General features: G+C 51.5%; 1 protein-coding gene and 2 non-coding genes across 5 annotated transcripts in view; all 3 read left to right on the top strand.

Moving 5' to 3' along the window:
- The window catches only part of Trpm2 (transient receptor potential cation channel subfamily M member 2), a 48,830-nt gene that overhangs the window by 19,845 nt on the left and 2,466 nt on the right, over nt 1-26,519 (top strand). For 2 of the 3 annotated variants that reach the window (XM_036167345.1, XM_036167346.1), the window contains 21 exons: nt 1,616-1,737; nt 1,925-2,278; nt 3,220-3,357; nt 4,135-4,264; nt 4,484-4,629; nt 5,449-5,561; nt 6,639-6,852; nt 8,423-8,541; nt 9,055-9,187; nt 9,634-9,805; nt 13,463-13,646; nt 14,480-14,661; nt 14,900-15,032; nt 18,330-18,417; nt 19,030-19,117; nt 19,698-19,855; nt 20,618-20,694; nt 20,955-21,056; nt 23,573-23,659; nt 24,486-24,591; nt 25,744-25,845. In XM_036167345.1, coding sequence (XP_036023238.1) covers nt 1,616-1,737; nt 1,925-2,278; nt 3,220-3,357; nt 4,135-4,264; nt 4,484-4,629; nt 5,449-5,561; nt 6,639-6,852; nt 8,423-8,541; nt 9,055-9,187; nt 9,634-9,805; nt 13,463-13,646; nt 14,480-14,661; nt 14,900-15,032; nt 18,330-18,417; nt 19,030-19,117; nt 19,698-19,855; nt 20,618-20,694; nt 20,955-21,056; nt 23,573-23,659; nt 24,486-24,591; nt 25,744-25,845 — 2,948 coding nt within the window. Of the gene's footprint in view, nt 1-1,615; nt 1,738-1,924; nt 2,279-3,219; nt 3,358-4,134; nt 4,265-4,483; nt 4,630-5,448; nt 5,562-6,638; nt 6,853-8,419; nt 8,542-9,054; nt 9,188-9,633; nt 9,806-13,462; nt 13,647-14,479; nt 14,662-14,899; nt 15,033-18,329; nt 18,418-19,029; nt 19,118-19,697; nt 19,856-20,617; nt 20,695-20,954; nt 21,057-23,572; nt 23,660-24,485; nt 24,592-25,743; nt 25,846-26,519 lie in introns of those variants that run through there. The other variant, XM_036167347.1, reaches the window with a different exon arrangement.
- LOC118570156 lies at nt 24,545-24,603 on the top strand. Its single transcript, XR_004943149.1, has one exon. It is a non-coding gene; the product is annotated as a Z6 small nucleolar RNA (small nucleolar RNA).
- On the top strand, nt 25,712-25,787 carry LOC118570157. The gene has a single exon (XR_004943150.1). It is a non-coding gene; the product is annotated as a Z6 small nucleolar RNA (small nucleolar RNA).

Here is a 26,519-nt window from a genome sequence, read left to right as displayed (position 1 = left end):
CGAACCAGTGAGTTTATTGATGTTACTTAGAGGAGTGTGGGTGAGAAGCTACTTACAGGAGCATGGATGACACAAAGGCAGGGCCATCATCACTGAAAGCTCACTCTGGCATGGGTGAGGACTCAGGAAAGCTGCATCCCTGGAGCAATCTGTACCACCTGCAGGCAGCTGCATGGGTACCTCAGTGCTCCTTACTGTTTACATAACCCTGGGGAGTATTGGGCCTTGTGAATCTGGTGAGTTTCAGGGACTTCCCGAGTCTTACAGAGTTTCCCTCTAGGAAGAAAGGTTTCAGCTGAAGGAAACTGCTACATAACGGGGGCTGGGGACCAGCCTGTTCATGATGTAGCGTCTCCGTGTGGTTTCAGTATATTTTTCCTGCTGTATTTCCTGTGGCATGGGGCGTGTTTCGTGGCCTCTGTCGTCATTTTCTCTGCTCCTTGGTGAAGTATCTTTTGACCACTCTTATCTGGCTGTTTGTCTGGCTGTTTCTGGCCTGTAAGTGTCCCTCGTTCATTCTGCTGTCCTCTGTCAGACATGTGAAGTGGCAAGTCTGCCCTTGGTTCGTGGGTTGCGGCAACATTTTGTTAAGGCAGCTTTGAAGAACAGTGGTTTATCAGCGTTCTCTTTGTGGTTTGTGTTTTCTGTGTCCTGGCTCAGAACTCTGCCTGTCCCAAGGTTGCAAATAGTCACTGACGTCACTTTACACACCCAGCCCGCCTCTTCAGCAGGACCCCACTGTGTGGTGTGAGGGAGAGACCAAAGTTGTTTTGTTTCTCTTCTTCTCTGAGTAGAAACTATGGGCAGCCATTGGGACCCGGGTTCTGATCTCCAACACACATCTCTCTCTCTCTCTCTCTCTCTCTCTCTCTCTCTCTCTCTCTCTCTCTCTCTCACACACACACACACACACACACACACACACACACACACACACACAGTTAAAGCAGAGGGTGAACTTAACTTAAGAATGCTTGGCTGATATGTGATCCTGGGAATCTGGGTGGTATGGCTGCTGCAGATGAAAAGTTAGAACAGAGAAAAAGGTGGCGTGTATGTGTGTGTGTGTGTGTGTGTGTGTGTGTGTGTGTGTGTGTGGCCTTTTGGAATTCTGCTTTGCATGTTAGTATAAATAAATGCTTTTTAGACCCCTTTATCTTCTTTCACTGTGACTTTCCCCCCTTATGCTGTGGCTCCCCTGTCACAGAGGGCATGGCTGGGAGATGGCCCAGGGTGGGAAGATGGGGTAAACTAAAGTGATGACCAAACCCCTGAGATTCTCTGAGTCTAACAATGAATGAAAAGTGCTTTATAAAGCGGGTGTCTCAGGGTTGGGGATTTAGCTCAGTGGCAGAGCACTTTCCTAGCAAGTGCAAGGCCCTGGGTTTGGTCCTCAGCTCTGGCAAAACAAACAAACAAACAAACAAACAAAAACAAAAAACAAAACAAAAAAAACCAAAAAACAAAAAACAAGGTGGGTGTCTCAGGGAGGGTGTCAGCACTAAGCTCTGAGTTATCACTTTAAATCATTAAGGGAACTAGAATTCCCCAACCAACTCCTGGGTCCCACACCAAGCCTCATGGAGAGGCACCTGACACACACTGTCACCCACAGCCTCTCGAAGCCAAGACCACTTTGGCCATGAGAACTGGGACCATCAGCTGAAGCTGGCGGTAGCATGGAACCGTGTGGACATTGCTCGAAGTGAGATCTTCACTGATGAATGGCAGTGGAAGGTAAGGGGTCTGTGTGTGTGTATGTGTATGTGTGGTGTGTCTGCAGGGCTCTAGCTCCGCCTTGGGAATAGATGGCCACGGTGGATTCCGTCCTTCAGGAGAGATATCACAACAGCTCCTTCTAGGGTTCTGAGCTCAGAGTTCTAGGAGGTGCTGACCTAATGTGATGGTCATTGCTCCCTCTTAGCCTGCAGATCTGCACCCCATGATGACAGCTGCCCTCATCTCCAACAAACCCGAGTTTGTGAGGCTCTTTCTGGAGAACGGGGTGCGGCTGAAGGAGTTCGTCACATGGGACACTCTGCTCTGCCTGTACGAGAACCTGGAGCCATCCTGCCTCTTCCACAGCAAGCTGCAGAAGGTGCTGGCCGAAGAGCATGAGCGCCTGGCCTGTGCACCTGCTGCACCCCGGCTGCACATGCACCACGTGGCCCAGGTGCTGCGCGAGCTCCTGGGGGATTCCACACAGCTGCTGTACCCCCGGCCCCGGTACAGTGACCGGCCACGGCTCTCACTGCCCATGCCACACATCAAGCTCAATGTGAGTATTGGTAATGTGGGTGCTAGTGTCTTGTGGTTGCTGGTGTCCAGGTGTAGTGTCATGCTGGTGATGTGCAATGCCTGGCTCCTTGGTGGGTGACCGCTGTGTTCTCAGCTGTGTTATGAGCTCTTACATTCATTAGAAAAGGAATTGCTAAATGTGTGTGTGTGTGTGTGTGTGTGTGTGTGTGTGTGTGTGTGCATGCTTATAATTTCAGCTTTCAGGAGGTTGAGGTAGATGATGAAGAGTGCAAGGTCAACCTGGGCTATGTAGTGAGATAGTCACCAAGAAAGAAAGAGGGAAAGAAAAGAGAGAGAGAGAAAACCAAAACCAATTGACCAAACAAATAAATAATGCCAAAGCAATGGGCTCTGCGCTCTGTCCTGGAAGGCATGGGCCGTGTGAAACCCTGCAGATCCAGGGCTTAGATAATAGCAACTCATTGTTTCACAGTCCTGGAAGTCTGAGGACAGTGACAGGGCTGGTTGCTGCTGAGGCCCTCTCCCTGTCCTGCAGGTGGGGGCTCTTGCTGAGTCTTTACATGAGAAGAAAAGTGGGAAAGAGAAACCCCCCCTCCAATAATCTCATTTTGGCTTCATTACTTCCAGAAATGTCTACAGTAGTTACTTTTCTCCTCACTGAGAGTAAATACCTGCCAGAAAACATCTTTTGGGAGGAAGGCTTTATTTTGACTCAGTTCCAGGGTACATCTTTTTTCCTTTAATGTCAGTGGTGGGGATCCGAACTTAGGTCTTCAGGCTTGTGTGGCAAGCCCTTTCCTGCTGAGCCATTTCCTCAGCCCCCATTGAATCATTTAATTGAGTTCCCAAGAGTGAAATGTGCCATCTCTCCATGACCGCACAAGGCAGGACACACATTGCTCACTACCTTAGGGTTCTGACGCTGGGGACTCTGGGGCATGGACTGTCCTCTGCCTACAGGTACAAGGAGTGAGCCTTCGGTCCCTCTATAAGCGATCAACAGACCATGTTACCTTCACTATCGACCCAGTCCGAGACCTTCTCATTTGGGCCATCATCCAGAACCGCCAGGAGCTGGCAGGCATCATCTGGGCTCAGGTACCAGAATCGGCTTAGTTGCAGACATGAGGATGTCTAGACTGGTGATCTGAGTCAGGGGCTCACTTCCTGTAGCAAATAACAGTTTATGGTTGTGTGGGGTAGTAAGATCTCTAACCTAGGGAGGCTTGGAACACCCCGTGGCGGGGAATAAAAACTTTGGTGGGAGAATAATTTTTATTTTTATTTTTGAGAATAATTCTTAAAAGAAAAAAAGAAGGGCTGAAGAAATGGCTCAGAAGTTAAGAGCACTGGCTGCTCTTCCAGAAGACCCGAGTTTAATCCCCAGCAAACACATGGTGGCTCACAACCATTTGTAATGAGATCTGGTGCTCTTCTGGTGTGCAGACATACATGTAGGCAGAACACTATTCATAATAAATAAATAAATAAATCTTAAAAAATATAAATAAAAACTGACATTTAAAAAAATAAGAAAAAAAGGAAGGAAAGATAAAGGCCTTCTAAGCAAGCTGTTGTGGTTACTTCCGGGCCTGAGGATGTGGACAGTGTTGTTCTCTGTGACCTGCCCAGATCTTGCCAGCTCCTATCTGTTCATTATCTCTGTTAGGGAGATAAGCACATAGTACCCATGGTTCAGTACAAGAGGCCGCCATCGGAGTGCTTATGTGTTAATATGGATGACTAGGTTGTTAATATGGACAGGGCCCTCAAAACTTCACATCTTAAGCATTTCTGTTCATGATCATAGGTTCTAGGTACAGGGTGGGTAAACCTAGTAGTCCCCCAGGTCCTCACAGTGCCCCTGTGTCCCAGAGCCAGGACTGTATTGCTGCAGCACTGGCCTGCAGCAAGATCCTGAAGGAGCTGTCCAAGGAGGAGGAAGACACAGACAGCTCGGAGGAGATGCTGGCACTGGCAGATGAGTTTGAGCACAGAGCTATAGGTAAGTCCCCTGGGGCCACCTGCACTGTCACCAGGGTCTCCATCTCTGTATGTCAGCTCCGATGCTGTTACCTAGAGTCCTTGTCCATGACCTAGATGTTTCAGGACAGTCCCTATGTGTTAGTCTTACCCTATATCCTGCCTTTGCTGAGGGGACCTTTGCAGCCGAAGGGCTGGCTCTCTGATCGTCTCGGGCGCCATTTCTTCTCCCCTTGCTCAGGTGTCTTCACTGAGTGTTACCGGAAGGATGAGGAGAGAGCTCAGAAGCTTCTTGTCCGTGTGTCAGAGGCCTGGGGGAAGGCCACCTGCCTGCAGCTGGCCCTAGAGGCCAAGGACATGAAATTCGTGTCTCATGGAGGCATCCAGGTGACTCCCCGAGGGCCCACGTCCGGAATCAGGTGCCCAGGGGGGGCACAGCCCTGCCTCTGATGACATGGCTGTTGCTGGCAGCGTGGCTCTTTGATGCCTGGGATAGTGCCTAGTACCTAGACATAGGCTGACACACAGGCACTTGCCTCCTGGTTTGGGGATGGGGAAACTGGTACACAGCGAAGGAAGGGGCTGGTAGGCATGGAGGCCAATGCTCAAATGTCAGGTGGTCCCCAGATTATTTTCCAAGAGCCTATGTCATCTGGGGGTGGGGCTCAGGAAGTACAGGGTGTATAGTGTGGCCTTCATGGAACATTAGGGACTGTGGAACATACTCCTTTATTACTTGGGTATTCTTGGAGCACAGCCTTGTGCTGTTACCACGCCCATGGAACTCCATGTGTCCTGGGATGTGCAGAGCCTGGGGATACCCAGGGAGGGATCAAGCCCTGCCCCATGATGGCAAAAAGGGTCTGCTTATGACAGCCTGGGACTGCATGGCCTCAGGTCTTTGCAAAGATTGGGGGTCCTGAAGCTGGAGGAGGGATGGCAGGCAGGGGGAAAGTCAAAGCCCCATGTGGTAAGCCCCGCTTATTCACTACTTATCATACACCATGGCCTGGCTCCAGACACCCAAAACCCTGATTGTTCTGCCTGCTGACTGCTGTGCCTGTCATGCTGGCCACCTGTGGCTAGGGGTTCAGAGAGCACAGTGATTAGGGGTGTGTGACTAGCACTCATCCGTGGGCGGCTGGGGGCTTGGGTGGGGGTCAGGCTGCTGGGTGCCTGCTGCCCTGAGACCACCCTGTCCCACAGGCCTTCCTGACCAAGGTGTGGTGGGGCCAGCTCTGCGTGGATAACAGCCTGTGGCAGGTCATCCTGTGCATGCTGGCCTTCCCACTGCTCTTCACCGGCCTCATCTCCTTCAGGTGAGGGGGAGGGGTCTGGGCCCCCAGAATGTGCAGGAAGTAGAGGGGGCACCACCAGGCCTCAGTACCACCTTGGGTCAGACTCTTACACGCCCTGAGTTTTCTACTGTATACTGGAGGCTGGAGGTGCTGACGAGCCTGTCTCTTAGCCTCAGCTCCATGGCAACAGGGAGCATGGGGTGGATAGGGCACCCTTGGTGCTGCAGCTGGACTGGGTGGAGGATTGAAGACCAGGTCTGGCTGTGTTTCACTTGGGCTCTTGTTAAGATGTCATTTCTATTTTTGCTAGATGGCATCTTTGGGTTCCCTGGCATCTCTGGGTCCTCAGGGGCAGATGCCAAACTCCAGGCCAGGTGGCCGGTGGCAAGCCCTCTCACAGCCATAGTTCACATGCTCTGTCACCCTCTCGTGCCCTGACTGTTGGGGATGTGTCCTCGGGGAAATGGAGGAGCAGATCAGGTGCTAAAGCTGTTTTAGTCCGCCCTCCTTTCTGGACTCCCACCCTGCACAGACCCAGGAGGACCAGATGTCAATCTCACATCCTTCCAGAGGTCATGGACATTGCCATGTGACATTTGTAATGCCTGCCCTTCCCTGAGGGGGACAGAGCTGCACATGTGTTTCCAGTAGCAGCTGTGACAAGAAGCTGCATATCAGAGCACGTCCACGTGGGGACTTGGCCACGCTGTTAGTCTGACCTTTATGACAGTAATGGCAGTTGGTCCCCATTTGTGGGGGCACCTGAGGCTTGAGAACTCTGGCTAAGAGCTGATGCACAGGGGACCTAACCCAGGTTGGGCATACAGCCAGGCCTCGGTCCTCGACAGGAGCTGTGATGGTCACAGTTCAGCGAAACGTACGGAGACTTGCTTCCCGGCCTTTTGGGGCTGTGCAAAGTTTGGGGTCTTTAGTGCCAAGGCTGCCTTGCTGGCCTGTCTATAACTGCTATACAGCCTTAGGTACCAAGTGAGGTGTTCCTTTCCTAGCATATCTGCCCCTTGAGTCACATCTCTCACAGGGTAGGTAGGGATCCTGGAGACCAAAGTCTGTGCCAGTCACCTGATGTGTCCGTTGCAGGGAGAAGAGGCTGCAGGCTCTGTGCCGCCCAGCCCGCGTCCGTGCCTTCTTCAACGCGCCCGTGGTCATCTTCCATCTGAATATCCTGTCCTACTTTACCTTCCTCTGCTTGTTCGCCTACGTGCTCATGGTGGACTTCCAGCCCTCACCATCCTGGTGCGAGTACCTCATCTACCTGTGGCTCTTCTCCCTGGTGTGCGAGGAGACACGACAGGTACTTACCACTCCCACGCCAAGTGTCTGTTTCCACCGAGCCTCACCCAGGCCCCTAGGAGCTGGGTGGAACCCTGGGAGGCAGGCACCCACTCCTCCACCTGGGAACCTTGCCTCCGTGGCCTGGCTGCCTTGCCTGAAGCTAGGCTTCTGGATCTTTCCGAGGCAAAGCACTCATGACCGTCAGTTTCCAGTGCCCCCAGAAGTTGAGCGGGTTCTGTGCGGCCCGAGGTCTCCCACCTAATTCCATTCTGTGGCCACCTTTGAGTAGGTGTGTTTCTCGACATTGCCAAGTGTGGGGCCCTGTGTGACCATTTGCAGAAGACTCAACTGATGGAGAGCCATGAACATGGTGATGGTTCATTCCAGAAAAGGGCTTAGAGAGTCAAACCTGCCAAATACAGAGGTACCCATCCATCCAAAGACTGTTGACCCAGAGAATTCAGAGATCCCTTCCCTGAGGCAGGGGCAGAACTTGGTTCTCCCTGCAAGGATAAAGAGTGTGTAATGGGGGTTGGGGATTTAGCTCAGTGGTAGAGCACTTGCATAGCAAGCTCAAGACCCTGGGTTCGATCCTCAGCTCAAAAAAAAAATGTGTAATGACATTCAGGGCCAGGGTCATCCAGGCAGCTTCGGCAAGCTGCAGGGTCCAGGGTTATATTGGGGGTCAGTCACACAGACATGGCTCTATCCTCTTGGCTGGTCTGTCTCTAGCCCCTCTAGAGGTTGAACTAGCCCTGACTGACCACCTGGACTAGCTCACACTCCTGATAAACAGGACACCACTGTAAGGCTAGATGTCGCCTCCCAGGGCAAAGGCCCGTGTGACCACTGAGCAGACCAACCCTCCCTGTATTAGTTTCCTGCTGTGTCCTTGTGGTACCAGCTTACATCGGATGGACACCCTGCCTGTTGGGAGACCCACAGAAGAAAGAGGGGAGCCAAAGAAAGAACCATGGGGCTGGGGCATGATGACACTGGAGCAATGCTGAGGTTTTGGGGCCTCCTCAGCCTCGGTAGCCAGACCCTCCATGGGGGTCGGAGCTTCTGTGTCTGTTGGACTCACCTCACATGACAGCCCAGGACGTGTGTCTCCTAGAATCTGTCACTCAGGCCCAGGGAAAGGATATGCCTGACCATGACAGCTGGGGGCTGGTACCAGAAAAGAGTGAGGATTTCCACCAGGCAGACCATGTGAGGATCCTGGGGTCTCCTCTAGGCCCCTCCTTCCCGGACTGTCTCAGGAAGTAGGTGTCATTCTAGACAGAGCAAAGATCATTGTGAGATGTGCTGGCAGGCAGAGGGGAGCTTTTCCAGCACACACACACACACACACACACACACACACACACACACACACACACGCACAGGCTCAACAGGACCCCTGGTTCATGAGAGACTAGCAGTGAAGTATGGCAGGCACTTACCTCTGCTCATGCTGTTCCTGAACTTGTTGAGTCCACACTGTGTCCTGCTGACCCCCACCACAGTCAAGCTCTGCCCACAAAGGGCTTTGTCAGGGTGATGCTGATGGTGTTGTTGGCCTCCCCTAACTGCGGTCTCCTCAGTAGCTCTTCTACGATCCCGATGGGTGTGGCCTGAAGAAGATGGCGTCCTTGTACTTCAGTGACTTCTGGAACAAGCTGGACGTTGGTGCCATTCTGCTCTTCATAGTAGGACTGACCTGCCGGTGAGTGGCCAGGGTACCCCTGCCTTCTTCCTGCGGGGCACCTGGACCCAGCCTGCCTTGGCACTGATGGAGAAATGGTGTTGGGATATGTGACTGCTCTTTGCCCATCTTGGGTTGCTGTCACATGTAAGGACCACCAGCCATTATTGTTCGCCTCAGCTTCTCAGATGTATAGTGTCCTCTTTGGCCCTCCCTGCTGGGTTACATCCCACTCATGACAGCTCATGTATCTGAGAGGTGGTGGCCCTCTTCCTTCTTGAGGTAGGATGGATGTGGCCAAGGCTCCTGGAATTGTTTCTGGAATGTCCTTGCACCTTGGTTTCTGGACTCTATTGAAGCCACTCAGTTCTCTGTGAATTTTTTGCCCTTGATGTCACCATTGCCTTTGACATATTTGGGCCTGGATCCTCCAGAGCCCTGTACCTCCAAGGACCACCCCAGGCCAGGGAGAGGTTTCAGAAAGCTCTGCCTTCTAGGGAACAGAGCCTGAGGTGGTACCTTGCCCACTGCCAGGCTCATCCCAGCAACGCTGTACCCCGGGCGCATCATCCTGTCTTTGGACTTCATCATGTTCTGCCTCCGCCTCATGCACATCTTCACTATCAGCAAGACGCTGGGGCCCAAGATAATCATAGTGAAGCGCATGGTGAGGGTACAATGGGCTTCCCGGGAGGGGCTGGAGCCCATGGCTGCTGTGAGGGAGGCTGAGGGCTATGCCATCATGAAAGAGGTAGGATGGCACTAGAGATGACCATTTGCCCTGTGTCTTGCCTCTGCCTCATCCTCAGAATCTCTGAATATTCCTCACCCTATTGTCTGGATGCCACTTCCTCCAGGCTGCCTTGCCTGCTTCTCGTTCCACAGCCCCAGCATGGGCCCCATTGCTGTTCAGATACAAGTCCTTTCTTCTTGGGGTCATCATTGTCCGACCCCATTCCATATCTTGGGGTATTCCTTATGAATACGTTAGTGTGCTCTGTGAGGTTGCAGGGAAGCCTTGGTTGCTCCTGGCATCCTGTATTCATGTCAGGGCAGCAGCAGACAGAGGAGATCCAGGGTGGGAAGGGCAGCCCATTGCTTCACTCTCTGCAGATGAAGGACGTCTTCTTCTTCCTCTTTCTCCTGGCGGTGTGGGTGGTGTCCTTCGGAGTGGCCAAGCAGGCCATCCTCATCCACAACGAGAGCCGGGTGGATTGGATCTTCCGTGGGGTTGTCTACCACTCCTACCTCACCATCTTTGGGCAGATTCCAACCTACATCGATGGTAGGAGCCAGGTTGTGGGCATCTAAGGGGCAAGGGGGATAGAGGGAGATGGAGTCGGAGAGCTCCCTTGGACTCCCTAAGAGTTCAAGGTTACAGGAGATGGGGTTCATTTCCAGCCAGGCTGTGTGGCTCTCTAAGGACCAGGAAAGCCCAGGGCTCCACTGGGGTCAGCTTGTCTTGGATGCTGACAGCCCTCATCAGAGAGTGAAGGGCACCTGCATTTTCCTGTCCATGTGGCGTGTGACAGTAGGAACTTAAGCTATGGCAGAGATGGATGAGGTACAACTGACAGTCCACAGCATCACCCCACTACAGTCAGAAATGACTGCTTACTCTGTGGCAGAAAGACAGCTTTTCAGTGTGAGTGTGTGTATCTGTGCCTGTGTGTGAGCTTGTGTGTGCATGTACATGTATGTATGTGAGTATGTGTGTGAGCGCAGGTGTGTATAGGTGAGTGTGTGCACATGTGTGTGAGTGCATGTGTATGCGTGTGGATGCATGTGTGGTGGCCAGAGGGCCACCTCAGATGTCATTTCTTAGGAACCACCCACCTTGGTTTTTGTTGGTTTGTTTTTGCTTTTTCCTTCATTTTTATTTTATGTATATGAATTTGCGTTCACGTATGTCTGTGCACCACATGAGTGCACTGCCCAAGGAGGTCAGAAGAGGGTGTCACATGCCCTAAGACTGGAGTTACAGACAGCTGTAAGACTCCATGTGGTTGCTGGGAATTGAACCCAGGTCCTTTGGAAGAGCAGCCAGTGCTCTTAACCACTGAGCCATCTTTTCAGTCCCTCATTTTTTGAGACAGGATCACTCACTGCTCTGGAACTTGCCTAGTAGGCTAAGCTAGCTGGTTGGAGTCCCAGGGATCCATCTGTCTCCTCCTTGGCACTGGTATTGGAAGCGTGAGCCATAACATCTGGCTTTTAACATGGGTCCTGGGGACTGAACTCAGTCATGCCTCAGTGCAAGCATTTTAGTGATGGAGCTATTCCCCAGTCTCACGTGGTTTTTAAAACCAGCATCCTTCAGGTAGATTTCCCACATCATCAGCTACCCATGGAAAGTCCTCACATGCGTGGCGTCTTATGGAAGCTAGCTTCAGACCCCATCCCTGCAACAGCCTCTGCTTCCCTCCCTCCCTGCATCCTGCAAAGCCACCCATCTGCTGCTGTCCACACACATTCACCCTCCTGGACATGTCACACGTGCTAGACCTAATGTGGCGTGGAGTCAGCTGTGTCTGTTTCTGTCACCCAGTGTCATGTTTTCAGGGTTCACTGAGGGGTGTAGTGGTTATCAGCGCTTCATTCCATTTTATTGTCTTTCTCTGCGTGGATGAGGCACATTTTAATTATTCATAAGCTGTGGCCACTCGCATGCATCCTGGGTTTTGGCTTCTGTGGCTGCTGCTGCGAACTTAGGTGTGTGCTGTTGTGTGGGTGTGTTTAACTCTGAGAAATGCCAAACTGTTCCCACAGAGGCTACGCGTTCCAGTTTCTCCACACTCACCTCACACTCATTATGTTAGCGGTGTGTCCTTGCGGTTTTGATTGGCATTTCTGTTGTGGCTTCTGCTGAACATATCTTCATGTGCTTACTGGACCATTTGGACGTCTTCTTAGCAGAAATGTCCATTTCTAGCTTTTGCTCATTTCCCCCTTCCATTAGATTTTTATTATTGAGCTTTTAAGACTTTTATCACAGGACTAGTTTGCAATATTTTCTATTATTACAGAGGTTATCTTTTTATTTTATTTATGAAAGGACACTTTCTTTGAAGCATAGAATTTTAATGAGGTGCGGCTTGATTTTTAAAATCGTTTGTGTCTCTGTGTCACAGTGGAGAAAACATCGCCAAACCCCAGGCTCAAATGGTTGATGTGTGTGTTTTTCTTGTAAGGGTTTATAGCTTTCAATCTTTCTTTTGGCCTCTGACTCATTTGCAAAAACCAGCTTTCAGCCTCGCCCCATCAATGATACTATTCTCTTTCCCTATACAGCCACGGATCTACTTTGTCTATACACATTAGTATGTGAGAAAAGCGCTGTTCTTGTTTTTTTTTTTTTAATTATTATTTTATATTTGTTGGTGTTTGTTTGCACCATGTCTGTGTACCACACCTGTGCTCAGTGTCCTAGGAGGCCAGAAGAAGGCATCAGATTCCCTGGAACTGGAGTTAGAGATGGTTGTGACCCACTATGTGGGTGCTGGTAATTGAACCCAGAGCTTCTGGAAGAGCAGCCTAACTTTGGAGCCATCTCTTCAGCCCATTCCTTTTTTTTTTTTTTTTTTTTTTTTAAAGACAGGGTCTCATTATAGAGCCCTGGCTACCCTGGAGCTTTCAGTGAGTCCCGTGCCTCTGCGTCCCCAGGACTGGCACTGTAGCTATGCACCACCGTGCTTGGCAAGGGTCATTCTTTCTCACCTGACTGTCTATTGTCCCAGCAGCATCAGTTGACAAGTATGTCTCCCTGAACTGTCCTGGCCCCTTGTGAAAGTCACCTGATCCTTAATGAGAACATTCCTCTTGGGTCTCCATTTTTTTCTGCTGGTGTGTGTGCATCTGGCCTTGCCCAGAACCTCCCTGCCATAGTTGCTGTAGCTTGTAGTAAGTTCTGAAACTGGGCAAGGTGAGTCCTCTGGCTTTGCTCTTCGTCTTCCAGATAGTTTTAGGGTCTGAATTCCTTGGGTCTGCATGAAGTTTGGGGCTTTGGGCTGGAAACAGGCTGTCTCTTTGACCGTTTGGACCACTGGCTTGCCTTAGCCATCCTTCAGTTTCCAATGGCCAGGTCTGGAGCTGTGAAGTTCATTCTGGGGTATCTTCCTCCTTTTTGTGTTATTGTTATTTTTCTTTTAGTTCTATTATTTTCTTGATTTATTTATTTTTATTTTTTAAAAGATTTATTTATTTATTTAATGTATACAGTGTCCTGTCTGCATGTATGCTTGCACACCAGAAGAGGGCACCAGATCTCATTATAGATGGTCATGAGCCACCATGTGGCTGTTGGGAATTGAGCTCAGGACCTCTGGAAAAGCAGCCAGTGTTCTTAACCACTGAGTCATCTCGCCAGCCCCCAATTTATTTTATTTTTAATGATGTGTATGTGTATGTCTGTGTGAGGGTATGTGTGCATGATAGCGGTGCTCACAGAGGTCAGAAGTGTCTGGTCCCCAAGAGTTGGAGTTAACAATAGTGGAGAGCCACCTGAAGTGGGTGCTGGGAACTGAGCTTGGGTCCTCTGGAAAAACAGTTTTGTGCTCTTCTCTGCTGGCCACCTCTCTAGCCTCCAATTATTTCTTTTAAGATCCTTTCCTTCAAATTGAATTTCTGAGGACCGAGCTCCATCCACTGATATCTGTAGCCACGAGAAGTGCCTTGAGGGAGGGATAGCTGGATCATGGAATGCAGAGGGCCAACCTGGGAGATAGCACTGGCTCCAGATTCCCCCTGAATAGCCCATTTCCTGCTTGAGGACACCCAAGTACAGACAGACTTCTTGTCAGTTTGGGCTCTGGCCAGAAACCCAGTCCCTAACTCCTGGGATGCAAGCCTGTGGGGACTCTCAGTGCCCCAAATGGCCAGGGTCCCTGGCAGCCAGTTCCTAGTGACCGACTGCATGTTTTGTGTCCCCTCCCACTCCCCACAGGTGTGAATTTCAGCATGGACCAGTGCAGCCCCAATGGCACAGACCCCTACAAGCCCAAGTGTCCCGAGAGCGACTGGACAGGGCAGATGCCTGCCTTCCCTCAGTGGCTGACGGTCACCCTGCTCTGCCTTTATCTGCTCTTTGCCAACATCCTGCTGCTCAACCTGCTCATTGCCATGTTCAAGTGAGTGTGGGCGTCTATGCATGGAAGGGCTCTCCGGGGCTGGTGTGTGCATAGGCAGGTGACTGACAGCCTCATGAGAGTGTGTGGGGAGCTCCTGCGGAGCCAGTATGGTACCCCATCTGTGTCACTGTTAACTGGGGCCCAGTAGCCCCTGTCCACTGACTTCAGGGTCATAAGACCCACTTCTACTCTGATAGGGAACAGTTCAGCCATGGGAGGTCCAGCCTGCCCAAAGTGAAACCCTTGAGCCCTTGGCCCTCCTGTCTCTACAGACAGGTTCCTGGTGGCCGTGACCTTTGGAAGTCCCTCCATTATGGTGTGCATGATATATTCATTTCTCACCAGCTGATTTGGGGGGGGATGCCCCTTCTGTTTTTAGAGTATTTAGAGTATTGAGAACTACATGCACTAGTTAGATCTGAGATCAGGGCAGGGAGTGTGGATAGGATTTGGGTAGACTCTGTCCCTCAGGCAGGAAAAGCTATCTGATAAAGTGGTACATGTTCTTCTCCTGCTCCTGGGTATCTGTATCAGATCTGAGTACCTAAAGTACCCAAGACACCATCCTCTGCTTCTTCAGATCACTAGAAACACCGAGAAGCTCTCTGGTGTTCAGTGTCCATGTCTAGCCTCTCACAGATGCCATCTCTGTTTATTCAGGAGTATAATACTAAAATCCCTGTGATTTCCTGTCCTCACCCATTCCCAGAAGCTGGCTGCCTCTTGGCTTCTGGCTTACTTCCTGCTTACCTGCTCTGGCTGTGCCAGGCACTTGACCCTGGAATGCTGTGTCCCACAAACATTCTGATACCTATACCTCTGCCTCCTGCCAGCTACACATTCCAGGAAGTGCAGGAACATACAGACCAGATCTGGAAGTTCCAGCGCCATGACCTGATTGAGGAGTATCATGGCCGGCCGCCAGCACCTCCCCCCTTCATCCTCCTCAGCCACCTGCAGCTCTTGATCAAGAGGATTGTCCTGAAGATCCCTGCCAAGCGGCACAAACAACTCAGTGGGTGCCCCTGCCCCCCAACACTGTATAGTCCCACCGTCCTGGGTGCAGATGCGAGTGTGGGCTTCCTTCTAGAGCCGTGGGCCATCATTAAGCATGCTGACTTTTCATGCTGCTGGGCTTTCCCCGCACCTGGCATGAGCCAGTAGCTCCCTGGGCCTGGATATGGAGTGATGGACCCTTTCCATGGGGCCCTAGGTAGGTCATCAGGTCCTTGCTAACCCCATCCTGTCCACAGAGAACAAACTGGAGAAGAATGAGGAGGCAGCCCTCCTGTCCTGGGAGCTCTACCTGAAGGAGAACTACCTGCAGAACCAGCAGTACCAGCTCAAACAGCGGCCAGAACAGAGGATCCAGGACATCAGTGAGAAGTACAGAAGCTAGAAGCCCTGGGGGATACATCCTTAAAGCCGTGCCAAGTGCAGTCCCATGGGGCAGGACCCATGCTCAACTTATGGGAGAGGAAACTGGGTATCATTGTGCCCAGATAAGCAAACAGGGCACCCAGTTGTGATGATTGATGATGGCAGTGATGGGGATGATGAAAGTGATGGGGATGATGGTGATGATGTTGATGTGACATGATGGCAACAGTGACAATGACGTTAGTGCTGGAGGTGATGGTGACTACAGTGATGATGCTGATGATGCTTGTAGTGAGAGTGCTGGAGAGAATGGCATTGAGGGTGATGGTGCTTCTCCCAATAGTGTGGTCGTTATGGTGATGCTGATGGCAACATCAACAAACCTCAATGAACTAGCTGATGGCCAAAGTCCCTTGTACCTCTCATGATGGGCGAGCTAGACAAAGATGTACCATTTGCTTGAGTACAATAACATCAAGTTGTCCTTGGAATGCCCTCTACTTAGAACAGTTGTCTACTCAGGGTCCTCGTATGGAAGGGTCTTTCCTGCTTCCACACTCCCCATTTGCACCTCTAAACAATTACAAAGGCTGGCTGGCTGGTTGGCAGGTTTGCTGGTGTGTTGGTTGATGGCTTTGTGAATGCATTGTTTGGTGAATCAGGTTCATTTGTGGTTTATTGGTGGACTTGGAGATAGGCTTATTGGTTGGTGAATATATCAACTGATTGCTTGAGGGTGGTACTAGGTACTTTTTGGTAGCTGTGATAAAATACCATGACCAAGGCAACTTATAGAAGAGTTTATTTTGGCTTACAGGTCCAGAGGGTTAGAATCTATAACAGTGGCAACAGCATGGCGGCGGGAGGCAGGCATTTCAGCAGGAGCAGGAAGCTGAGAGCTCACCTCATTCTTGAACTGGAAGCCCAAAGCAGAGAGAGCAAATCTCAAAACCCAGTGGTGACATACTTCCTCTAGCAAGAATAACCTAAACCTTCCCAAACAGGGCCATCAACTGGGACCAAGTATTCAAATACCCAGTACTGTGGTGGGGGGCATTTCTCATTCAAGCTAACACAGTGGGCTGGGTTAGTATCCAGCTGTCCCTCTATGAGCTACCTGAGAGCAGGGACAGAATCTTACTGGGTCCCCACAGTACTTGACCCCCCAGAGAAAGCCTAGAGCCAGGCAGAAACTCGGTGAATGCTGTGTGGTTCTTAACCCCTGGCCTGGCTAACCTGTGGCAGTCTGGGCTGTGTTCTTTGTTGGTACCACGCTCTCACTGTCTATTTAAGGGCAGGTGCCAGGGTCCATGCAGCCCCTGAGCACCCACTACTACCTGCTTATCAAGAATGGTTGTATGGTGCCATTTAATTTTGAACAATGATTGTGTCCACTGTCCAGATATTGGGGTATGTGGCACCCAGAGGGCTTCTGAAATGGGGCTCATGTCTGGATGCTCCATTACCAGGATGATCTTGAAGTTGGGTCAGTAGAGTCAGCATGAGGGTTCTAATGGTGCAGTGTCAAAGTCATGCTGTGGACTGAACATGTCACCTGCTTCCCTACCCTAGCCTTTCTTCTTCTTCTTCTTCTTCTTCTTCTTCTTCTTCTTCTTCTTCTTCTTCTTCTTCTTCTTCTTCATCATTATTATTATTATTGGGATTTTTGAGACAGGGTTTCTCTTATGTAGCTTTGGAGCCTTTCCTGGAACTCACTCTGTAGCCCAGGCTGGCCTCAAACTCACACAGATCTGCCTGCCTCTGCCTCCTAAGTGCTGGTATTAAAGGCATGAACCACCACTGCCTGGCCTTACCCTAGCCTTTCTTACAAAGAGATGCTGGCTGCTCCATCTTTGCACTGAGGAGGCAAAGACTCAGGGAAGGGACAGAAGTAGAATAGTATAGTGTCTGCCCCTGGTGAACAGTATAGCCTGGATTTGGGGGCCTGTCCTGGCAATTTTGCACTCTCCTGCCTCAGGAACCTAGGCTCACCCTGAAGAAGTCAGTCACATGAGCCCACTCAGCCCTCACCCCAGATTTTCCTCCTTGTAGGAGGCTCAAAACGGACCTGGGGCCTGAAGGAAGCTGGGCTTCTCCAGTTATTTCCTGAGGTTGAAAAGGATTATTAAAATAGCAAATTTCCAAGATGATTGCTACAGACATTCTAGGGGGAACAGTAGCTAGTGTGCTAAAACGTAACATTTCAGAATCTCTGGCCCGTTGTCTAGAAACCATTAACAACACTCTATGCACTCAGTAGGTGAGTGCTTCGAAGCATAGAGCGACCGGGAAATGATGAGCAGTCCCTTAGACCTGGTGAGGACCCTGGCCTGGCCACTTTCTCTCTGGGAGCACAGTGAGGGATCTGAGGCCCAGGGAGGCGCCCTGGTGTGTGGTGTGCCAGGGCTTATGGCACTGTGGCTGAGCTTAGTTGATCCCAGCTACTCACCCAGAGAGTATGGCTGGAGGTTTGGGGGTTTCTGCTGATCTAGATGGTTCCCGTGTGTCACTGTGACTGAATCATGGGGGTCCAAACATGTTATGAATATCACCCTCACGTGATCACAAAGTTGTCTTGGAAAAAAAGGCAGGGACTCCAGAGTGTCATTTGTGGACGGAAGCAATACAATGCACGGGGAAGTAGACGCCAGCACACTCAGTGTGGTCCTTAGCTTCCCTTTCCAGAATGACTGTTCAAATTGGGTCACATCCACAGAAACACTGATCAGATGTTACAGTATGGCTCACTTTACTATAAAAGGATGCTGCTAGCAGTTGGCACTTCAAGTGGGAGGAAATAAAGGAATCCCTGGGCAAAGCCGCTCGGAGCTTGGCAGGCAGGCCTTGACTTGACGGCAGTTAAAACACAGCTGGACATGGTGGGGAGCGGGGCTTCTGGTTCAAACTAAACATTCCCCAACAGCCCCAGTGCCCCACCGGCACCAGCCCAGCTGTCACCATAAGCTTTGTCATCTGAGACAGCTTTCAGAGCTCATGGCTCAGCACAGGGGGCAATCTGGGCAAGTGGGCTACTGTGAATGCAGTCACCTCTCCCAGCTGACATCTCTGATAGTCCATTGAGCTGGCCATGTGAGCCTGGGCTGCCCTTCTGCTGGGCCAGCTTTATTGTAAGATAGAGATGTATGTTGTAGATACTTTCAAATCACAAACAGTATTGAAGTAAGAGTCAGTGGGATGCCATGCTTGAGTTGTTGGGTTTGCTGGGGCTGTCTGCAATTTGGGGGCATTGTATTTTATATAATTGGCAGGGTCCCTAAAGCCTGTCTATTTATCCTCTGTCAGAGTGGACACCATGGTGGATCTGCTGGACATGGACCGTGTGAAGAGGTCAGGCTCCATGGAGCAGAGGCTGGTCTCTCTGGAGGAACAGGTAGGTTGGAAGCTGGGGACTGGTGGGGCATTTTGTCATGTGGTGACACTGAGACCAAGAACTTTGGGGAAAGATGCAGAAATGGAGGTCTGTGAGGTGGGGGGAGGAGAGAGTGAGCAAGCAAGCGAGTGAGTGATTGAGAGAGACAGAGACAGAGGGAAAGAGAGATAGAGACAGACAGACAGACAGACAGACACAGACACAGACACAGACACAGACACACACACACACACACACACACACACACACACAATTATCCATTGGAAGGAGCACCTTCTTTATTCCCTAGAAAATTCTACCCAAGCGTTTTGCCACTGAGCCCCCTGCAGATTTAAACAGTGTGGCACCCACATCAGTCCACTGTCCTGGCAATCCCAGAGTCCTCATGGCTGCCTTCTCTGTTCAAGGCCACCTCTGAGACACTAATGTCTTGGGACCATGTCTTAAATTTGACTGAGGCCAGAGGACCAACCTCAAGTTCTCCTCTGAGACTGCATGGCCCAACAGGGTGCCTGGGTCACTTGGGAAGCGAGGCCAGTCCTCTAGGCCATAAGCCACTTGTAATGTGGACCACAGATGTCAACCCAGTCTTTCTTTGGACATGCCATCCAGGTAGCTCAGACGGCCAGAGCTTTGCACTGGATCGTGACAACCCTGAAGGACAGTGGCTTTGGCTCAGAGGCAGGTGTGCTGACCCTGGGTGAGTAGATGGTCTCTTAGTAGCTTTCTCCAATAGTCTGTGTGGTTTTGAGTCTGGGGGATGGGTTAGCTGGCGAGGCAGTTATAGGGATTTGGGCTGCAGCTATCCCAATGCCCTATGGGGCCAGCTCTCACCTCTGCCTACGAGCTGAGCAGGTCTCTCCTAGCTTTAGCAGTTACTGGATTCCTGGGGGCAGCATGCCATGCCTCCTTGACCTCCTTCTACACAGCTTGCTGCAAAGTTGGGGCCAGGGAATAGTTCTAGGTGACTGAGACTATCATGTTACCCAAGGCATAGAAAGCAAAGCCCGTTTCCCTAAATGTGCAGCTAGTCAGGAAATAGACATGAATGGTCTTCCTTAGGTGTGACTGGCCTGTTGGAAGCAAACTTGCCCCCATTAATTGGACAGACCCTGTCACAGCCTGTGAGGTTAGCTCACTGCTGAGACACTTAAGTGTGGCTTCAGTGGCAGGTGTCTGCTAGGCAATGCTGACCTAATTTTTTGTCTTTCTGTGGCTGAGATTCCTGGGATGGGAAGTGGGGTCTCAGGGCTAGTGCTCAAACATGTGTCTGTTTCTAGCATCCCAAAGGACTTTCGATGAGCCAGATGCTGAACTGAATATTAGGAGGAAAGCAGAGGAGCCAGGAGATGGTTACCATGTGAATGCCAGGCACCTCCTCTACCCCAATGCCCGCATCATGCGCTTCCCTGTGCCCAATGAGAAGGTGCCCTGGGAGGTGAGTATAACTCTCTTATGTGAACCAATGCAGGAGGGGCTTGGCTCTGGGGGAAGAGAAGAGGTCCTCCTGTGTTCATAGTGGCCTCTATCCATTACAGCCTCTCTGATCATCTGAGCATTTGGCAGAGGAGGAAACTAAGCAAGGTGTGCAGAGATTAAATCACATGAGCCATACAGCCAAAATGTGGAAGGGCCTGGTGAGGCACCCTAGCTTCACAGAGTCATGGTCCAGGGCTGCTTCTGTAGCTCCTCACATGCTCCAGCCTCATCCCACCCATCTTGTTCTTGACTCTTCAGTTCCCAGCGAGCAACTACCACCACCACCACCCCTTCTGAGTGACAGACATAAAAAAGAGACCTATACACAGAGACAGGGATAATGGCACCTGCTTGCCATTCCAGCCTCCAGGGTTTTCTCTCAATTCGTCTGGAACATTCCAGACTGAAGTTCCCTTCTTACTTTCTCCACTGTATGGAATTCTTTTTACCTCCAGGGGCCCATGTAGCCTCTGTCCCATCCCTGGAAGGGTTCACACCATCCATAGCAATGCTTGGGCTGGTCCCATTGGAGTGTTCATCTGGAATTCTTCCTCAGCTCTCCCAGGGCCGAGAGATGCCCATGCACACTTGGGGAGGATGTTTGGTCTTGGTTGGGTAGTGGCCTTGGCTGTAGCTGCTCTTGGGCCCATTTGTTGCACCCCGGCCTTGCTTGCCTGGAAGAAGGGCAAAACTCTGAGGAAGTTCATGTGTTTTGTTGTAGGCGGAGTTTCTGATCTACGACCCCCCATTTTACACAGCTGAGAAGAAAGACGTGGCCCTCACAGATCCTGTGGGAGAGTGAGTGGCCCTTTCTCCAGAGAGACCCCAGAATTCACCTGGGGTAGGCCCGGGTAGGCTCTGCTTCATCTTCCCCAGAGACCCAAGGGCACAACTCATCTTGACAACAGACATGACCTATGGCCAAAGGCCCCTCTCAAAGGAAAGGCCGGTGGTCACTGAATTGGGGCTACCAGTGGAGGCTGAGCCCCTGTCCCTCTGTGTCTCTGCTTTGCCATAATCTCTCTCTTATTGGGACATGTCCTCTTTCTTGCCCCCAGCATGGCAGAACCTCTGTCGAAGATCAGTTACAATGCTGTAGATGGGCCAACAGACCGTCGTAGCTTCCATGGAGCCTATGTGGTCCAGGATGGGCTCCCTTTGTGAGTATGCCCGGCCTTAGTTGGTATGAGTGAGCTGGCCTTTGGGGTGAATTCTTCTCAGAGCAAGCTGGCATTTCTTTCTGGTAAAAGAAAACAAGAGAAAAAGAAACTCAACTTGTGACATTTCCTCAGAGTCTGCTCAAGATACAAAGCCTTTCTTTGTACTTTTCCCAAGAAGGCTTCTGTATCACCCTAGCTGGGTCCCAGGTGCATGGGTCTATTGGTACCTGGGGACTTTGACTCATGTTTGGAAAAGTGGGGACCACAGTCAGGTGTGAGGAGAGCATTCTCTGCCAGAGTTCGTGGCCTGGGGGCCCACAATAGGGATGGTAACTCTGCCCAGCATCTATGATGGACCACTTATATGAAGACAGTAAGAGACCCATATACACCACTGTGCTTCCCGATGGGATGTGGCCAGCAGGGGGAGCAGTGGAGCAGAGGATGCTGCGGGGCCTGAGGGAAGTTGAAGGCAGGCAGTTTTGGGGGAATATAGAGAGTGAGTGGGCTATTGTCCCTGGAGCCAGAGGTTGGAGGAGCAGGGGAGAGACGGCATGAAACAGACCAGGGCTCTAGCCTCGGTGTCCTCATGATGGGTCCGTGATGGATGGGGTGAAGAATGCTTGGGAAGAAATGTCAGTTGTGGGACGAGTGCCCGCAATGCTGGGATGACAGGTGAAGACCTGCAGTCACGACAGCTGTGTGGATGAGCAGGGGGGACCTGACAGGGCTTAGGGTGCTCCTGTGTGTTTGCGCACTTGTAGACCAGAGGGCTTGGCTCTCCCCGATCACTCTCCAACTACTTTTTGAGGCAAGGTCTCTCAGTGAGACCAGAGCTCAGCAGTTGGTTAGACTGGCTGGTCAGCGATCCTCCTGTCTCCACCACCCCTGGGAGGACAGGTGTATTCTTCCACACCCACCTTTTTTTTTTTTTTTTTTACACGAACTCCGAAGATTTGAACTTAGGTCCTCATGCTTGCATGGCCAACACTTTTCTTAATGAGTCATCTCCCAGCCCCAATAACTTTTATACAATAACATACTTATGTAGTTAGGACTCGAACTGGTTTTGTAAAATTATATTTTCCTGGATATAGTTTCCATCTGCGAAATCATTGGCTATGTCTGCTTTATGTCGCTTATAATAGAATACCGAGGACTAAGTAGGTTATGAAAAAAAAAAAGGTTGATTTTGGCTCATGGTTCTGGCCCAGGGTCAAGGGCTTGCATCCTTCTTGCTGATGGAGGCAGAGGAGGTGCAGGATGTCACACGGCTAGGACTGTCTGTGTGAGCAATCACTTCCTGAAGGCCCCACTGACCCCAGCGCCCCACGTATCTAATGATAGGGTAGATCTGACGTGAGCTTTGGTGGGGACAAGTGGGGATGATAAGGAGGCATTATTCTCTTCTCTTCTACACAGTAGTGTCTGGAGTGAGTGTTCCTCACTTGAGACACACTGCTGAAGTGTGTGTGTGTGTGGGGGGGGGGACTCATCCAAGGCATAGGAGATGCTGGGTCAGTCAACTTTCCACCATTCTAAAACACCTAGGACAACTAGCTAAGAAACAAAGAAATGTCACTGTGGCCTCGGTTTGAAAGCCTTTAGTACAGATCCAAGGTGGCCCTGGTGGTCCTGTGGGGAGGTAACCCCGTCATGGCAGGGTGTATGGAGTGGAGAGTGCTGCTCACCTTGTGGCTGGGAAGCAAAAGAGAGGAAAAGGAAGCTGGGGTTCCCTTGTCACCTTACAGGGCTTCCCAGTGACCCAAAGCTTCCCACCAGGCCTCACCTCCAAAGGGCTCCACCTCCCAATATCTCCGTGCCAGTACCAACCCACTGGGTGGTGTGGGAACACCAGGACCTCAGCTGAGCAGTTAGAGATGGGCAAGGGAAAAGAGGGAGAGTGTCAGGAGCTGCCGAAGGAAGCAGAGCCCGTCCATAGGGCGGGTCTTGCCAGGCTGCAGATGTGGAGTGGTGGGCTGGGAGGGTCGTATGTGGAGGAGGCTTCACACGTCCTTTGGTGGTGCAGGGGTGTGTCTCCCTCTGTTTTGTGTTGAAGTCATGAGACCCACCAGTTCTTAGACCTGATTTGGGGTGGGGTCTGGTGGGACGAGAGGAGGGGAGAGGGGTCCTGGCCCAATGAGAGGCCCTGCGCTGCCTGCAGTTAGCACTCTGTGCTCCAGGGGTACAGTGAGTCTGTGTATCCACAGACTGGTCCCTTCAGCCTGGCTTCAAGCGTAGTCAGCCATTTGTGGCCACAAGTACCAGACATAGGCCTCTGGGTGTTTAACCCTCTCTGTGGAGGAGGGCTGGCCAGGGTGGTTGCATACCAGAAACCCTGGCTTCACCCTGTGGAGATCTCAGAGGGGCCAGGACAGGTTGGCAGGAGCTGACACACTATCCCTGCTAGGCCCATTGTGACTTGGCCCCACCTGCCCATGTCCCTTCTTAGTTTGCCTCCTAGAGCTATCCTAATCTATCAGGTGTAGCAGCTAAATTAATCCTTTGTAACCTAGGAACCCCATGGGCCGTACGGGGTTGCGTGGACGTGGGAGCCTCAGCTGGTTTGGACCCAACCACACACTGCAGCCAGTGGTTACTCGGTGAGCCCCCTGTCTGGCATCTGCACCTTGGTTTCAAAGATGCCCCCACCCCGACGTGTTCTGAGGACCTAGAGAATGGCCTTGGTACTTGATACTTTGTGGAAGTCTGTGTGGAAAAACACAGACTCTACCCTGCACCCCACCCTCTTTGAGAAAGCCTAGGCTACCCCTTTTCCCCTGAAGGCTGCTTATATTTCTTAGGATGCCTCCTTAGCCCTGCTAGAGGGCTGATAAAAACTGTCTAGAGCTTCCACTAAAGAGAAAAAGTTACAGAAATTACAAAAAGCAAAACAAAACAAAACCCACCCACAATCCCAATGAAATGTTAAGATTTGGGAGTTTTCCTACCTGGGGATACATACCTATCCACATTCTTACACAGCCTCGCGTGCACACTTAAGTGTTCCCCTCTCAAGCCTTTTAATCACATGATGGTTCTGACCCTGGGTCCCACCTACCTTCTGGGCAGGTTCTGACTGGCTGCACTTGGGGAATCCCCTGGGGGTATTAGCTCAGGATGCATGGAGCCAATAAGACACTGGGCTCTCAGGGCCAGAGAGCTGTGGCCTTGGACAACTGGGTCAGAGGCTGGGATGGACTTTCCCTCTGGGGTTTCTGTCTCTATTCTGCCTGGGGATTAGGTGCTTAGGGAAGAAGATGGAGGTGGCACAGAGGGGAGAAGAGAATGGGGGGATGGTGGGGGGTACGGGCTGTAAGGGAGATAGAAGTGGGTCTGATGCTGCTCCAGGCCCAGCCAGTCCCTGCTGCTCCACACAAGGGCACCCGTGGCCCTGCAGGTGTAAGTGGGTCCCCCTCCCCCCCATAGGTGGAAGAGGAACCAGGGTGGAGCCATCTGCCGGAAGAGTGTCAGGAAGATGCTGGAGGTGCTGGTGATGAAGCTACCCCACTCCGAGCACTGGGCCTTGCCGGGGGTAAGCCAGGCACTGTCTCTGTCCATCCCACTCACCACCTGAATACCAGCCACCCATAGTCATTGCCCTGGGTGAGATGATACGGTGCAGTGCTCCTTAGGAGCTCCCTCCCTGGCTTCCTCATGGGCTCACAGTCTAGTGTATCCCAGGCCAGGCTTCCCTGGGTGGCAGAGCTCAGTACTGGGACAACTCACAGTGACTTAGACATGGGTTACCTCTCCCTTCAGATTCTGAGTTGAGCCCTAAAGCCAGAGGGGGCTATTTAAGGGTTAACGGTGGGGTGTTGCACAGGCCTTTGCCTCAGGAACAGTAGCTGGTTGTGGGACTGAAGTTGAATGGGCACTGCAGAGGCCCTTTGGTAATGACAGAATTGGGGTGCAGAGGCCCCAGGCCATTCATGCCCATGTGATTCCATATTGCTCATTTCTTCCCCCAGATCAGCTAGTCCTGCCCCCTCACTCCCAGGCCCCGCTTAGAACAGGGGTCAGAGAGCCTTGTCCTGTCAGGAGGATGAAGTCTAGCCTGGCCCTGGCTGTGGCACACAGCATCTATAATATAGCACATCTGGCAAGACCTCTCCTCTGTCCCGATTCCCTGGGTCTGTGGTTTTCTCCAACTCAACGAAGAGCGGTCCTGCTCTTAAGACTTCTGTTTATCCCCATGGCTCAGTGGCTGCCTTGGTAGGAGCACATATCTCTGTAGTGGCATGGGGCAGTGGTGTCAACTAAGGTCTTCAGGCTAGAGGCTGAATTGCAAGGCCAGGGCAGCATCCAGGTTTTCTAGCAGCAGGGACCAGGTAGGAGGGACTGAGGACAAGCCCACAATTAGGGTACAGTGCCTGCCCCTCTCTGGTGCCAGGATGGTGGGAGGAGGTGGGAGGTTCAGTCGCCTTCATGGAGTCACAGTGGCTGTCCCTGCTCGTCTTTAGCCCCACGCTTCTGCGCAGGCTGTGGATTGCTGATGCGGATGGTGGGTCTGGGCAGTGTCACACAGCCAGAGAGCTGACTCTTGACTGACAGACACTGCCGCCTTCAGCTTTCCAGGGGGCTGGCTGGCTGCCTACACTGGGCAGGTGGCCAGAGGAGATGGGTTCCTGGGTTGTCTGGGATCTTGCATGCCTTGCTGACTGGCCTTCATTTCCTCTCTGCTCAGGGGTCTTGGGAGCCAGGGGAGATGTTGCCACGGAAGCTGAAGCGGGTCCTCCGGCAAGAGTTCTGGGTGCCCTTTGAGACCTTGCTGGTGCAAGGTACAGAGGTAGGGCCCACTCCCTGTGCACTGAGCCCTGTGTGTTGAGCCCCTGTGCTGAGTTCCTGCATGCCTGGATCCTTAGGCAGGGTTCTGATGCCTACTTCTTTATAGGACCCTTCACCCTCCTTAGCCAGACTCTCTGCACACAGATATGTGTGTTCCTGATGGACACAGGCCACGAGCAGTCTATGACCTGCTTTTGCTCAGCAGCTGAGATGCTATGTAGTCCAGATTTACAAGTTCATCTCCGTGTTCGTTGGGACTAATGTATTGCTGCCTATACTGTGGCCAATGTCAACAGCCCTCTGGGGGTGGTCCAGCTGTTCTGTGTCTAAGAAACAAGAGTGGTGGCTGGTGACACCTGCTGTTTCCTAAGAAGTCCCACAGTATTGGATGGTATCATCGGCACAGTGCCTCACTGGACACCACTGCCTTCTCTCTTACAATTCAAAACATAATTTCTTTTCTTACCAGAGTAAAATTCATATAACATGAATCTGGAGTAACTCCATGGATAAACATGGACACCAGCAAAGAGGCCAGAATGCCTGCACCTCACCCTCTTTGAGAAAGCCCAGGCTATCCCTCTTCCCCTGGAGGCTGTTTAAGTTTCCCAGGATCTCTCCTTAGCCCCACTAGGGGGCTAGCTGAGACTTCGTCTAGAATGAGCAATTCTCTCA

The sequence above is a fragment of the Onychomys torridus genome, chromosome 18, assembly GCF_903995425.1.
Source record: "Onychomys torridus chromosome 18, mOncTor1.1, whole genome shotgun sequence".
In the NCBI taxonomy this organism is placed as follows: Eukaryota; Metazoa; Chordata; class Mammalia; order Rodentia; family Cricetidae; genus Onychomys; species Onychomys torridus.
This window is presented reverse-complemented; position numbering and strand designations above follow the sequence as displayed.